Below are 13,362 nucleotides of genomic sequence, written 5' to 3' on the forward strand. Positions count from 1 at the left end.
CCATTAATTTTTTTGTTATTATATAGCCGTCTCAATTCCCTCTCTACACTATCCTGGAAACGGTCCATGCATTCTGATCTAGCCTGAACTGGATAATAATATGGATTTTTAGTACCGTATTTTCCGGCGTATAAGACGACTGGGCGTATAAGACGACCCCCCAACTTTACCAGTTAAAAAATAAAATCTTGTTAAAAGTCGGGGGTCTTCTTATACACCGTATGTCGTCTTATAGGGCCGGTGAATATGTGCCTTTTGGGGGGGGGGGGGGGTAGAGTGATCCTGATGACGACGAGGGGGCGTCTCACAGGAAAGTGAGTATCCCCCATTACCTTATCATAGCGCTGCAGCGTGGGGTCTCTGTGCTGGGAGCGGCGGCTGCTGTGCTGTGGTGCGGCGGCTCCTCTTCTGCAGTGTGGGGCCTCTGTGCTGTGGGGTGGCGGCGGCGGCGTATCTTTATGCAGTCGGGGCTCCTCCGGCATCTCATTAAAGCCTGGAGGCCCCGCCGGCAACTCCATCGGTACAATGCGGTGGCCTCCGGGAAAATGGCCGCTGCTCAGATTCAGATCTCGTCCCGAGATCTCGGGAGACGAGATCTGAATCTGAGCAGCGGCCATTTTCCCGGAGGCAGCTCAATAGGTGCGATGCGGTGGCCTCCGGGAAAATGGCCGCTGGGGGCTGCGCATGCTCAGATTCAGATCTCGTCCCGAAATCTCGGGACACGAGATCTGAATCTAAGCAGCGGCCATTTTCCCGGAGGCCACCGCATTACACCGATGGAGTTGCCGGCGGGGCTTCCAGGCTTTGAGATGCCGGAGGAGCCCCGACTGCATGAAGATACGCCGCCGCCACCGCCCCACAGCACCAGAGGCCCCACACTGCAGAAGAGGAGCCGCCGCACCACAGCACAGCAGCCGTGGCTCCCAGCACAGAGACCCCACGCTGCAGCGCTATGATAAGGTAATGGGGGATACTCACTTTCCTGTGAGACGCCCCCTCGTCGTCATCAGGATCACTCCCCCCCCCCACCATATACACCCGGCGTACAAGGCGATTCCTGGCGTACAAGACGACCCCCGACTTTTAAGAAGATTTTCAGGGGTTAAAAAGTCGTCTTGTACGCCGGAAAATACAGTACTAAAATCCTGAGAAAAATTAATTCGCTCTGTCACCTTGTTCATGTGATTTTTATTCTGGATATCATTAAAGACTGAATATTTTAAGGAGCTGGAACTCAACCTTTTTTCTTTTTCCTGATGAACTACTCGTCTTCCTGCAATGGAGTTCCGTGCACCTGCGGTGGTTACTGGTGAGCTGGCTACGTTTTTTCTTTGTTAGCATTATTAAAGTACTAGACACACCCGTCCGCAGATTCAACACTGGCTACACTGCCTTTTCAGCTGAATTTCCTGAATTCAAAGTGCTTAGACTGAACATTCACGCTAAGATATCTGTTCCTAGTCCAGAGGGTGCACTACTATACCATATCGAGTCTAATAGGTTGTATCATCCTACACACACAACACCCTTCAGGTGTATCCACAATTACGGTAGTCCAGAGGTATATGAAGTACGGTGGTTGGAACTTAAACTAACATGGGTACCAGCGAGTCTAAAACCAGTCACTTCTCTGCACAAGAGATAGTGGCAGAAAGAAAAGGCAAACAGTATGTTAAAAATGCAAAGCTCCTCCTGAAACTTACGGGATCTACAACCCGAGGGGGAAGGCTTGATGAGACAGAATGGAAAAGTATGTTGTCTAGCAAGAAAGGACTCTTACGAGATAATAATGTTTTAAGAGATGCCGAAGCATGGTATAGAACGGCAAAAGAGATTAAGAGACAAATGTTATGTTGGTATGTAGGGTTGAGCGAAACGGGTCGGCAATTTTCAGAAGTCGCCGACTTTTGGCAAAGTCGGGTTTCATGAAACCCCACCCGACCCCTGTGTGGGGTCGGCCATGAAGTCGGCGATCTTCTGAATCTGGAATCGGAATTCCGATACCGATTCCCGATATGTTTAAGATATCGGGAATTGGTATCAGAATTCAGATTTAAGTGTAAAATAAAGAATTAAAATAAAAAATATCGCTATACTTACCCTCTGATGCGCCCTGGTACTAACCGGGAACCTTCCTTCCTTAGAATCAGCCTTCCAGGACCTCGCGGTGACGTCGCGGCTTGTGATTGGTGCGCGGCCGCCCATGTGACCGTGACGTCACCGGAGGTCCTGGAAGGGCTGATTCTTAGGAAGGAAGGCTGCCGGAACGACGCAGGGCGTGTCCGAGAGTGAGTATATACCTAATAGGAATATACTCACCCTCGGCTTCGTTCCGGCAGCCTTCCTTCCTAAGAATCAGCCCTTCCAGGACCTCCGGTGACGTCACGGTCACATGGGCGGCCGCGCACCAATCACAAGCCGTGACGTCGCGGCTTGTGATTGGTGCGTGGCCGCCTATGTGACCGTGACGTCACCGGAGGTCCTGGAAGGGCTGATTCTTAGGAAGGAAGGCTGCCGGAACGACGCAGGGCATGTCCGAGAGTGCGTATATACCTAATAGGAATATACTCACCCTCGGCTTCGTTCCGGCAGCCTTCCTTCCTAAGAATCAGCCCTTCCAGGACCTCCGGTGACGTCACGGTCACATGGGCGGCCGCGCACCAATCACAAGCTGCGACGTCACCGCGAGGTCCTGGAAGGCTGACTCTAAGGAAGGAAGGTTCCCGGTTAGTACCAGGGCCCGTCAGAGTGTAAGTATAGCGATATTTTTTATTTTAATTCTTTATTTTACACTTAAATATGGATCCCAGGGCCTGAAGGAGAGTTTCCGCTCCTTCAGACCCTGGGAACCATTGGAAACCCAATGCACTGCATTGGGTTTCGAGTTTCGGCCGACCCCGACTTTTTTATAGGATCGGCCGATTTCACTCGACCCGACTTTTGAAAAAGTTGGGTTTCGTGAAACCCGACCCGATCCTATAAAAGTAAAGGTCGCTCAAACCTATTGGTATGGTATGTTATTTAATGTGGTCTTTCCTTTTTTTTCTCACTCTTAATACATGTAGGAGGCCGTAATGGCACAATGTAAATATAATACGTAGAGTAGGACTGCCCCATTATGAGAATGCCGTGAAGTGGCAGGGTAGCTCAAAGAATTGATCAATTGTTTGCTAAATGTCTCATATTTGAAAAACAGATAGCATTTAGTATGTGCACCTTATGTATTGTGTCCTAACCTTAAGCAGTGCTGGCTTCTCCTTTTTTTTGTCTTTAAGAGACAAATGTGGGTTGAAGAATGTAATTCTGCCACTGGTGAATATATGTACCGACCACCTCCCGATAAAATGGCTCTAGCAGCTGCACCCGCACCACAGATCACCCCCATACTCTCCAGAGGGAAGGACATGTGCAGTCTGCCAAAATCAGAATCCAGACTGGAGGGACACGTGTGCTGTGTGTGGGGCACCACGCAATCCTACTTCCTTGTACCCAGTCTTTAATACAAATGGCACGCCCCATGTCCCAGCGGCCATCTTGTGTCAGGCCACACCTACACCAGCCATTTTAAGTAAGGGCACAAGTCACCGAGCGGCCATTTTAGCTCTGGTAGCATCTGGCATATACACAAATGGGGATGAGGATAAAGATGAGGAAGAAAGGATTAAGGAGGAAAAGGTAGAAACCGTCCACCCTCCAACCATATCCTCACAGCAAGAAACAGACACCAGCAGTCCCACAGTAGGGCGGAAAGCGAACCCAAGAGACATTACAGCAGCACCGGACCCCTATACACCAAAAATATCCATACCCTACTATGTAGATGAGAGCCCAGAAAGGACCGGATCCATAAGTGGTTCGGATCACCTCCATATTAGGCGTACAGCTCCCATCCATGACAGCTTAATCCCTGCCAGAGGTAGCACCCGCTACGTGAGTTGGAAACGTCAGGAAGCTGCTACTCTAGTAAACAGTTTACCAGACCCGGAAGGGCACCCTATACCTTTCTACAGGAAGATGAGTCAGATACACAAGACACATGCTGCCTCATGGATAGACTTAATTGGACTAGCAGAAATTAAAAGCAGGTGACTCCTTCTGGCCCGTAATGGAACCAGCCTTGAGGCCCATAAGTGGGCTACCCGAATACTATCAGTCCCTATCAGGGCAGGACTTCCTCGACAACCTCCGACTTTGGGCTAAGGACTGCCTGGCAGAACAAGTCACCTCTCTGCAGGACACCATGCAGGAGAAAGGGAAGTCTGTGGAAAAATTTTACCACAGACAATCAATTGTTTACTGATCTAGGATTTGATCTCCTTGACAAAGCCCATCGCCAAATCTGGGTGCAGGACTTTGTGCAGGGCCTCCGAGAGCCAATACGCAAGCAGTTGCAGACCACAAGGCCAGAGTACCGAAGGCTAGATTCAGAAGTGCTCCACACAGTAGCAAAAGGGGTAGAGTTGAACCAACCAGCCAGGCCCCGTACACCACTCTCCTGTCCTCTCAGGACCCTTCTGACACCGCAAAACCACAAAGGCCTAGGGCCATCTGCTACAACTGTGGCAAAGTAGGGCACCTTAAAAGGAACTGCAGATCAGCTCCTCAGGAGGGGGCCATGGCAGCCGCAGCCCACCCAGGGACCACCTGGGCCCCATCCACAATAGGACAATGGCAAGCCGGATCCACTGCACACACCACTCATACTCTTACACTCCACAAAACAGCAGAGTGGACCAACGCCTACCATCCAGATACAGGTTGAGGGTAAACCCCTTAATTTCCTGGTGGATACCGGTGCAGCCAGAAGTGTATTCAGGAACATTGACTTACCCGACCCGGACTGTCTCACGGATGAAGTAGTGCCTTGTGTAGGGGTGGATGGTAACACACGGTACACTCCAATGACCAGACCCCTTCATATTGGTCTACAACCCACACATAGTATGCTGTCTCAACTAGTAGTCTCATCCACTTGCCCCGTCAACCTACTAGGATCAGACCTACTATCAAAACTCCAAGCCAGTATTCTGTTGCACGAGGATGGAACCCCACTTTCACAGGAGCAGTCTGCAGAAGTTTACGGTCTCTTCTCTTTACAGGACACACCTGTGGATTCTGTGGACATTGAACTGATGGCACTGATCCCAGACTCGCTGTGGGCTCGAGGACCAAGTCCAGCCTGTGAAGGTGGAGCTGAAACCAGGAGCTCTGTTGCCACGGAAACCGCAATACCCACGCTCCATGTCACAATCTGCCGTCATCACACAACAACTGAAAATATACCTGGAAAATAGAGCAATCATCCCCGCCAAGTCACCATGCAACACCCCTTTGTTTCTGGTAAAGAAGAAAACACCTAAAGGACAGCCTACAAAGTTCCGCATGGTACATGACTTGCGTGCTGTCAATGAAGCCACAGTGTTGGACACGCCCATTGTGCCCAACCCACACACACTGCTTTCATCAATCCCACCCACCTCCTCATGGTTCACGGTGATTGACCTGGCCAATGCCTTCTTCAGTGTACCTCTACATCCTGACAGCCAGTACCTGTTTGCTTTCACACACGAGGGTCGGCAATACACTTGGACTGTGATGCCTCAAGGGGCACAAAATAGCCCCTCCATGTTGACCCAAGCTATGACAATGGTCCTGGAACCCTGGAAGATGACACATCCCACTACAACTCTCCTACAGTACGTGGATGACCTCCTCCTCTGTGCTGACACCCTGTCAGAAGCACAGACCGAGTCCATTTCTTTACTACAGTTCCTGGCCAACAATGGATGCAAGGCATCTAAAGACAAGCTACAGTTCTGCAAGGAAAAAGTTGTGTTTCTGGGACACTGCATCTCCCACCAGACCAAACACCTAAGTGAAGACAGGAAAACAGCTGTCCAGAACATACCTCTGCCAACCAAGCCCCCACAACTGCAGTCCTTCCTTGTATCCTACTGCTGTCCCTGGATCCTAGATGCCTCTCTCCACATGCAACCCCTGTATGACTGCCTCATCGACACTCTGTTCAGTCTGACCAAGGAAGCCATTGATCAGCTAAAGGCTGCTATCACATCCTCTCCTGCCCTGGGACTCCCACACTACAGCAAACCATTCTGACTATTCGTCATGGAGAAGCAAGGCCATGCAACTGGAGTCCTCACTCAGCTCCACGGAGGCAGACATCGGCCTCTTGGGTACTACTCGGATAAACTTGACCCAGTGGCCCTTGGAGCCCCAACCTGCATGAGAGCTGTGTTTGCAACCCACCTGTTGCTGGATAAGACTTCTCACATAATACTAGGCCACGAACTGAAGCTAATGGCACCTCATGACATTACATCTATTCTGGCCCACACACAGCCAAAGCATCTGTCTGTCGCCTGCCATTTACGCCTACAATGCTCTCTTCTGCTTCCAGACAACATCACCATCTCCAGATGTGCTGTTCTTAACCCAGCTACTCTCCTACCTCTGCCAAGGGTGGGAGGAGGATGAAGCCCACATCTCTGACACAATGATGGAAGAGGTATTCGACTCTGAAATGGCTCAGCATGATAGTCTCGCTCTGATGAGACAGGAAACCTCCGGATTTGACTCAGTCACTGATGTACCTTTGGAAGATCCTGACCCGACACTCTTCGAGGATGGATCAAGGTACACAGACCAAGAAGGCCGCTTTCACACTGGTATAGCGGTGGTCACAGAAGATACTGTGCTGCTGGCACAACCACTGCCTCCATCCGTCTCTGCACAGGAGGCAGAACTGAGGGCCTTGACAGAAGCATGCAAAATGTCTGCCCAACTCAAAGCCACAATATACTCTGACTCACGCTACGCTCATTGCATATGTCACGACTATGGACCAATCTGGAGGGCAAGAGACTTCATCACGGCAAATGGAACGCCTGTCAGAAACCACAAAGCCATACAGGAACTGATGGAGTCCTTATTGATGCCAGAAAGAGTTGCAGTGGTAAAAATTAAGGCGCACACTGGAGGCACTTCAAAGGAAGCGGTGGGCAACAGACTGGCTGATGTCACAGCAAAAGAAGTGGCCTTACTACCACTTGACACAGAAACATCTCACCTGTACTCTCTTGTGGACTCTGAAGTAGAAGAAAAGAAGCAATCCTGGGAAAAGATGCTCTCCACACTCCAGAAGCTTGCTTCCAAGGAAGTAAAGGACCAATGGACCCAAGATGGAGCCACACAGGATGAAAGACACCTAATGATGAACAAGGGAAAACCCTGTCTACCCAGAGTCCTCTACCCTATGGTGGCCAAATGGGCCCATGTCACCACTCACCAGTCCAAGATTTAGATGCACAATCTTGTCCGCCAGTACTACCATGCCCCAGGCTTCTCGACAACAGCCACCAACATCACAAAGGGATGTCTTGTCTGTGTCCGATGCAATCCAGGGAAAACAGGAAAAATACCTCAGAAATGCACATCTAGACCCCTATACCCTTTCCAGTGCATACAGATAGATCATATACAAATGCCGCGCTCAGTGGGGTTTGAGTATGTCTTATTGGTGATAGACATATTCTCAGGGTGGCCAGAAGCCTTTCCAGTCAAAAATCAGTCAGCAAAGACCACTGCAAAGAAGCTCCTCTCTGAGATAGTGTGCAGATATGGTCTCCCAGAAACCACAGAGAGTGACCAAGGGCCTGCATTCACTGCTAACCTCACAAAAGAGCTATGGGACGCACTCGGGACCGACTTGGCCCTTCACACTCCATATCACCCACAGAGAAGTTGCAAGGTTGAGAGGTTAAATGGGATGCTGAAATGTAAAATGCTGAAAGCAGCACAGGAAACAGGGAAACCATGGCATGAGAGTCTCCCTCTTGCACTATTTAGTGTCACACACACACACCATCTGGTTCTACCAAACTTAGCACATATGAGATCCTGTTTGGAAGTGCTCCCAGGCTAGGATTGTACTTCCCACAGCAGTTGTCCATGCAGTATGACACTTTGACTAAGTTTGTGATTGAATTAACAAAGCACCCAACTAAAATACATTCTCGAGTGTTTTCATCCATCCCAGCTCCTGAGGACCTAGAGGGAACCCACCAGATCCAGCTTTGATTGGGTCCTAACCAAGGGGTTCAACTGATGTCCCCTCGAGACCAGATACGATGGCCCGTACCAAGTCCTGTTGACCACTGCCACAGCATTCAAGCTTGAAGGAAAGCCCACATGGATCCACGCTTCCCACTGCAAGAAGGTGCCAGATCCAGAGGCCAGTGGCGACTGCCACTCTTCATCCATCTGATACTTATCCTTTATCTAGCTCCAGCAGTAGCCAAGGGGCTATCACCCATGAGGAGGGTATAGTAACTTTCTGGTATAATGTCTCCACCCCCAGGGTCACATATCAATTTGATTATTGTCTCACAGTTGAATGCCCAGGCCCCATGGCACAGTTTGATATCTGGCCAGGCACTCAATTCATCTGTGTCACCACAGCTGAAAGGTAAGGGGGGGGGTCAAACTGTGAGGATTGGACACTTGTTGGGTGGCACGCCGGTGAAAGTAGTTGGGGATATCAGCCAGTCCTAGCCCTGCAACGAAGGGACAAACGGGGAGCCAGCCTAATCACCCGTATGACCCTGACCAGTGCCCCTTTCAAAGGCCAGAGAGCCTTTCGGGGTTCAGTGCTCCCCATCCCTGCCACCCACTGTCCCAAAGAGGGATGCATAGTTCTCTACCTTACTATTGACAATCCTTCAGAAGATGACCAAGGGTTATGTGTACTAGGCTCAAGTACAAAACTTGGTAGAGAGGGGGAAGAAGGTGACAAAATGGGGAAATTTCGATTGAGAAATCTTGATTCCAGGCGCATCTCTGAAACTGAAGAGATAGATGAAATAATACCAGGAGCCAAATTCCTGTTAGATTTGACCTATGAGGATAAACTTGCCATAGAAACAGGATTCTCTGACTCCAATGTCTGGCTCGAGTGGGTAAGATACACTGTTACTAATGCGAATCGCTCCTCATGCATAGCCTGTACCGCTGCCAGACCTCGTTTAGGCACAGTACCTTTCCCAATAGACCCACGAGTAGATGAAAAGGGATTCTTATGTGTCCTGTCCCTGTACATGGATAACCAACCAGGTAACTCACATAAATGCCAAACTGTATCTCACTTATACCCACCTCACCAAAGTAATGAACCAACTGGCCATGGGATCACCCCTTATCCAGGGAACTACACATGTTTTGAAAGGAAAGGTCCCGGACGACAGTAAATAACCTACCATCTGAATACTGTAATGACCAGATAATCCCGGTTCAGGAGGGCAGTCTATACAATGACTATTTACTGGTAGGCCAAATCTACCAATTGCCTGATGTATATTGGCTATGTGGGGACATGAAAATAAGGCCTAGACTTAATATCCCGTGGAAAGGACAGTGTGCTATGATAAAAGCCCTTTTAGATCTTTGATCTACCTATTTTTGTTTTCTAATCCTCCCAATAGCCACAATATTATAGGCGTTATCAACAATAATATCAACACTATTATATGCATTATGTAAAAACGGGGGCAGGTCAGTAAGGGATCAGCGACCTGTCATAAGCCAATAAGATGACTATGTAATCCGAGCACCACACAAAGCCACACTCTCACCCTCAGAGCACCAAAAAAGCTCCGCCCTCAGAGCACCACATAAAGCCCCGCCCACAGCACCAATAAAGCCACGCCCACAGCCCCACATAAAGCCCCGCCCCAGAGCACAAGAATCTCATTAACTGAAAACTACAAACAAAGATTAAAGAACAGTAAACCAGAGTTACATTCATCTATGGTGGACCATTAGAGCTACTATGAATCCTGACCAGAAGATTAGAGACAATAATATTGCTCCCCATTTCAGGAGAGACTGTGCAGTAATCTGAATTTCTTAGGATCAAAAACAATGTAATTTATGAGGTGGAGCGAATCCATGAAACCAGGGCTGGAGCCAACACATCTCCTGCAGGCGGGAATAAATGTATATTACAGCCATCAGCCACGCACAGCTCAGAGATATATCATGGCACCGGTGTGATGGGTTTATGTAGATTATCACAATCCTCCTGGAAGTTAGTCGGTTTTAATGCAAATTGAAAAGTCAGGATAAAGGGAAACTCTGTTATTGTCCAGAAATTCACACTTGGCCTCACTGCACATTTAATGTTGTCGACCATAAAAGTGAAGTTTGGCCAGAAAGACTGGACCTGGTCTTGTAGGGACCATATGATCACATTCAGCAGCACAGAAGGGAGAGAAGGGAGATTCATCCGATAAGATCTCAGGGTTCTAGGAAGCCAACAGCATCATTACCCTCCGCTTTCTCTTACAGGACCATCATAATAGTTTTCTCCAAGTGATTTTCTATCTTGTCAGCACATTCTACGTACGCTGTCATTTGGCTTTATAGATCACAGATCTGGGCAGGTAACAGCATCCCCTAAACCCAGGGGGTAGGTGGATCTACCAGGTTGTAAGTTCTATAGAAAAGGGCTCTCAATGACCAAAGTCATTAGAACAGTTTTGGGTGGAGGAGAATGTTGTGGTCTAGAGGCAAAATGGTGATCATGGTAATACGGCCGGACTACACCACCGATAAAGCAGCCACAGCCGGTGACTGAGAAGAATCTGTGACCTCTCTGCATTTAGTGGTTACTACTCACCTGGGTAGTCATATGTAGGAATCTTCTCTTTACACCACTCATCCCCCCTCACATGTGTCTCTGTAGTATTAATATGGGTCAGATCTTCACCCTGAAACAAATATTATAAAAGTCACCGACAGATGGAGAAGTCACATCTATGATCAGCCGTAATCCTGCCATCTCCACCGTTCTCATTACACAAGTATAAAACATATAATACTGGTGGATAAAACAAGACTGAGTAAAAGACCTTCACCGGCGTCTACACATCATAGGGGAGATCTCCTGACACCTTCTCTCCATCTACCTGATGATCCTGAGGAGCATTGGGATCTTCTTGGTTACAGTCCTGTGGAAGAGGACGGGGACATCTCTCTGGTGTTGTCCTCTTACTGGATAGATCTGGAGGAAACACATACAGGGAGTGAATTCATTCTTTACATACAGATAATTATAGGCTGTGTGTATTTAGTCCTGTCTATTACCTGGAGATGTGAGGGGCTGGGGAACCTCCATTATGACGTTCTTGTACAGATCTCTGTGTCCTTCTAAATACTCCCACTCCTCCATGGAGAAATAGACAGCGACATCCTGACACCTTATAGGAACCTGACACATACAATGATACCGTCATCCCCCGATCCCTTCATAGTGTTACTGTATAATGTCCCAGCATTCCCAGCAGTGTCACCTCTCCAGTCAGCAGCTCAATCATCTTGTAGGTGAGTTCTAGGATCTTCTGGTCATTGATGTCCTCATGGATCAGGAGGTGAGGTGGAGGCCCCGTGATTGGGCTCAGGGGTCTTCCCCATCCCTCAGACACAGGGTCCTGACAGCGATCACTAGAGGTCTTCTTCACCACTGTGTAATCCTGGTAATGGAGAGACACATTAATAAACCTCACTACAGACATTTCCAGAGTCCTCACCTCTCCAGTTCTGTCCATCTGTTATTCCCATAGATAAGAATGATGTAATGTGACGTCATCAGAATCTCTCACCTCTCCAGTAAGCCGGAAGAGGATCTCTAGGGTGAGGTGTAATATCCTCTCCGCCATCTTGTCTCTGTCCATATCCATCTTTGATGGGTAAATCAGGACAATTTTCTTTTGTAAAAGATCTTCACTGAGAGGATCCGATATTGTAGAGACCTGAATGAGAAGATGAGCTGATGGAACATCATAACAATCCTTCGTTATATATATGGGGGCACACGGGGGCCAGTAGTAATATATGGGGGCACACGGGGGCCAGTAGTAATATATGGGGGCACACAGGGGCCAGTAGTAATATATGGGGGCACACGGGGGCCAGTAGTAATATATGGGGGCACACAGGGGCCAGTAGTGATATATGGGGGCACACGGGGGCCAGTAGTAATATATGGGGGCACACGGGGGCCAGTAGTAATATATGGGGGCACACGGGGGCCAGTAGTAATATATGGGGGCACACGGGGGCCAGTAGTAATATATGGGGGCACACGGGGGCCAGTAGTAATATATGGGGGCACACAGGGGCCAGTAGTGATATATGGGGGCACACGGGGGCCAGTAGTAATATATGGGGGCACACGGGGGCCAGTAGTAATATATGGGGGTACACGGGGGCCAGTAGTAATATATGGGGACACACGGGGGCCAGTAGTACTATATGGGGGCACACGGGGGCCAGTAGTAATATATGGGGGCACACGGGGGCCTGTAGTAATATATGGGGGCACACGGGGGCCAGTAGTAATATATGGGGGCACACAGGGGCCAGTAGTAATATATGGGGACACACAGGGGCCAATAATACTATTTAGGGCCACATAGAAGGACTTATGGCCCCTGTAGGTGAATAGGGGAATATTACCATGTGGGGGAAGAAGGGAGAATTCTTACAGCGGCCGGTACACAGGGGAGGACATTACTGTCTGGAGACAAAGAGGAAAACGCACTCACTGCAGACACAGCCAGTACTCCCAGGTGTGAATAAGCGCTATAGTGAGGGGGCGGAGTATGGAGGCGATATAGGAGGAATCCCCTACATGGAGGAGGACGAGGACTGCGCAGACTCCACCTGCAGAGCCGCACACCGGGAACCCAAGGGGTGGAAGGAGCTCTCCAACACTAAACTGTGCGGCTCCTCCCAGGTGTGACATCATTTCCGGGACGTGTCACACTGGGGGCGTGCCCTGACTTAGTACAGGCAGAGAAGCCGCCATTACAGGGGCAGGCAGCGGCCATACAGCCCAGGCTCACCCGGGAAAACACAGAGCCCTGCCGTGTCCTGACCGCACTGTGCGGCCGGCGGCTCCAGCTCTCACCAGCCAGTGTGCTGCCCCCCTACTGCGCAGCCGCAGGAGGCCCCGCCCCCTGCCGTCCCGTGCCGCTCACAGAGTCACGATACTACATTTCCCGGCGTTCCCTGCGTGTCACTTCCAGAGTGACGCTCGGGTTGTCAAGTGCGGGTAACTTTCTCTGCAGCTTTTGCACAACATCCGGATGGCGGCTCTGTGCACACAGGACCTGTGATGAGGTCACAGGAGGGGAGGAGTCAGGGGTCACGTGATCAGGGCCTCAGTGTATGCAGGACTCTGCTGGTTGTTATGGTGCTGGATGAGGGGAAGTTTATGTGTGAGGTCAGGAGGGGCCTACAGTGTGGATGTAGCAGAGCCGTGTGTGTACGAGGTGTACGGAGCGG

General features: G+C 49.6%; 1 protein-coding gene across 4 annotated transcripts in view; it reads right to left on the bottom strand.

Annotated features, from left to right (window-relative positions):
* LOC143766826 (uncharacterized) overlaps window positions 1–13,083 on the bottom strand; it is a 37,386-nt gene extending 24,303 nt beyond the window's left edge. For 2 of the 4 annotated variants that reach the window (XM_077254805.1, XM_077254804.1), the window contains exons 1-6: window positions 12,707–13,083; window positions 11,676–11,825; window positions 11,367–11,546; window positions 11,161–11,284; window positions 10,983–11,077; window positions 10,694–10,784 (exon numbers count right to left, since the gene is read on the bottom strand). In XM_077254805.1, coding sequence (XP_077110920.1) covers window positions 10,694–10,784; window positions 10,983–11,077; window positions 11,161–11,284; window positions 11,367–11,546; window positions 11,676–11,825; window positions 12,707–12,823 — 757 coding nt within the window. In that variant the 5' untranslated portion in view covers window positions 12,824–13,083. Of the gene's footprint in view, window positions 1–10,693; window positions 10,785–10,982; window positions 11,078–11,160; window positions 11,285–11,366; window positions 11,547–11,675; window positions 11,826–12,620 lie in introns of all 4 variants that reach the window. The other 2 variants (XM_077254807.1, XM_077254806.1) reach the window with 1 other exon arrangement.
* Window positions 13,084–13,362: the final 279 nt, after the last annotated feature.

This window comes from Ranitomeya variabilis, chromosome 4 (genome assembly GCF_051348905.1).
Source record: "Ranitomeya variabilis isolate aRanVar5 chromosome 4, aRanVar5.hap1, whole genome shotgun sequence".
In the NCBI taxonomy this organism is placed as follows: domain Eukaryota; kingdom Metazoa; phylum Chordata; class Amphibia; order Anura; family Dendrobatidae; genus Ranitomeya; species Ranitomeya variabilis.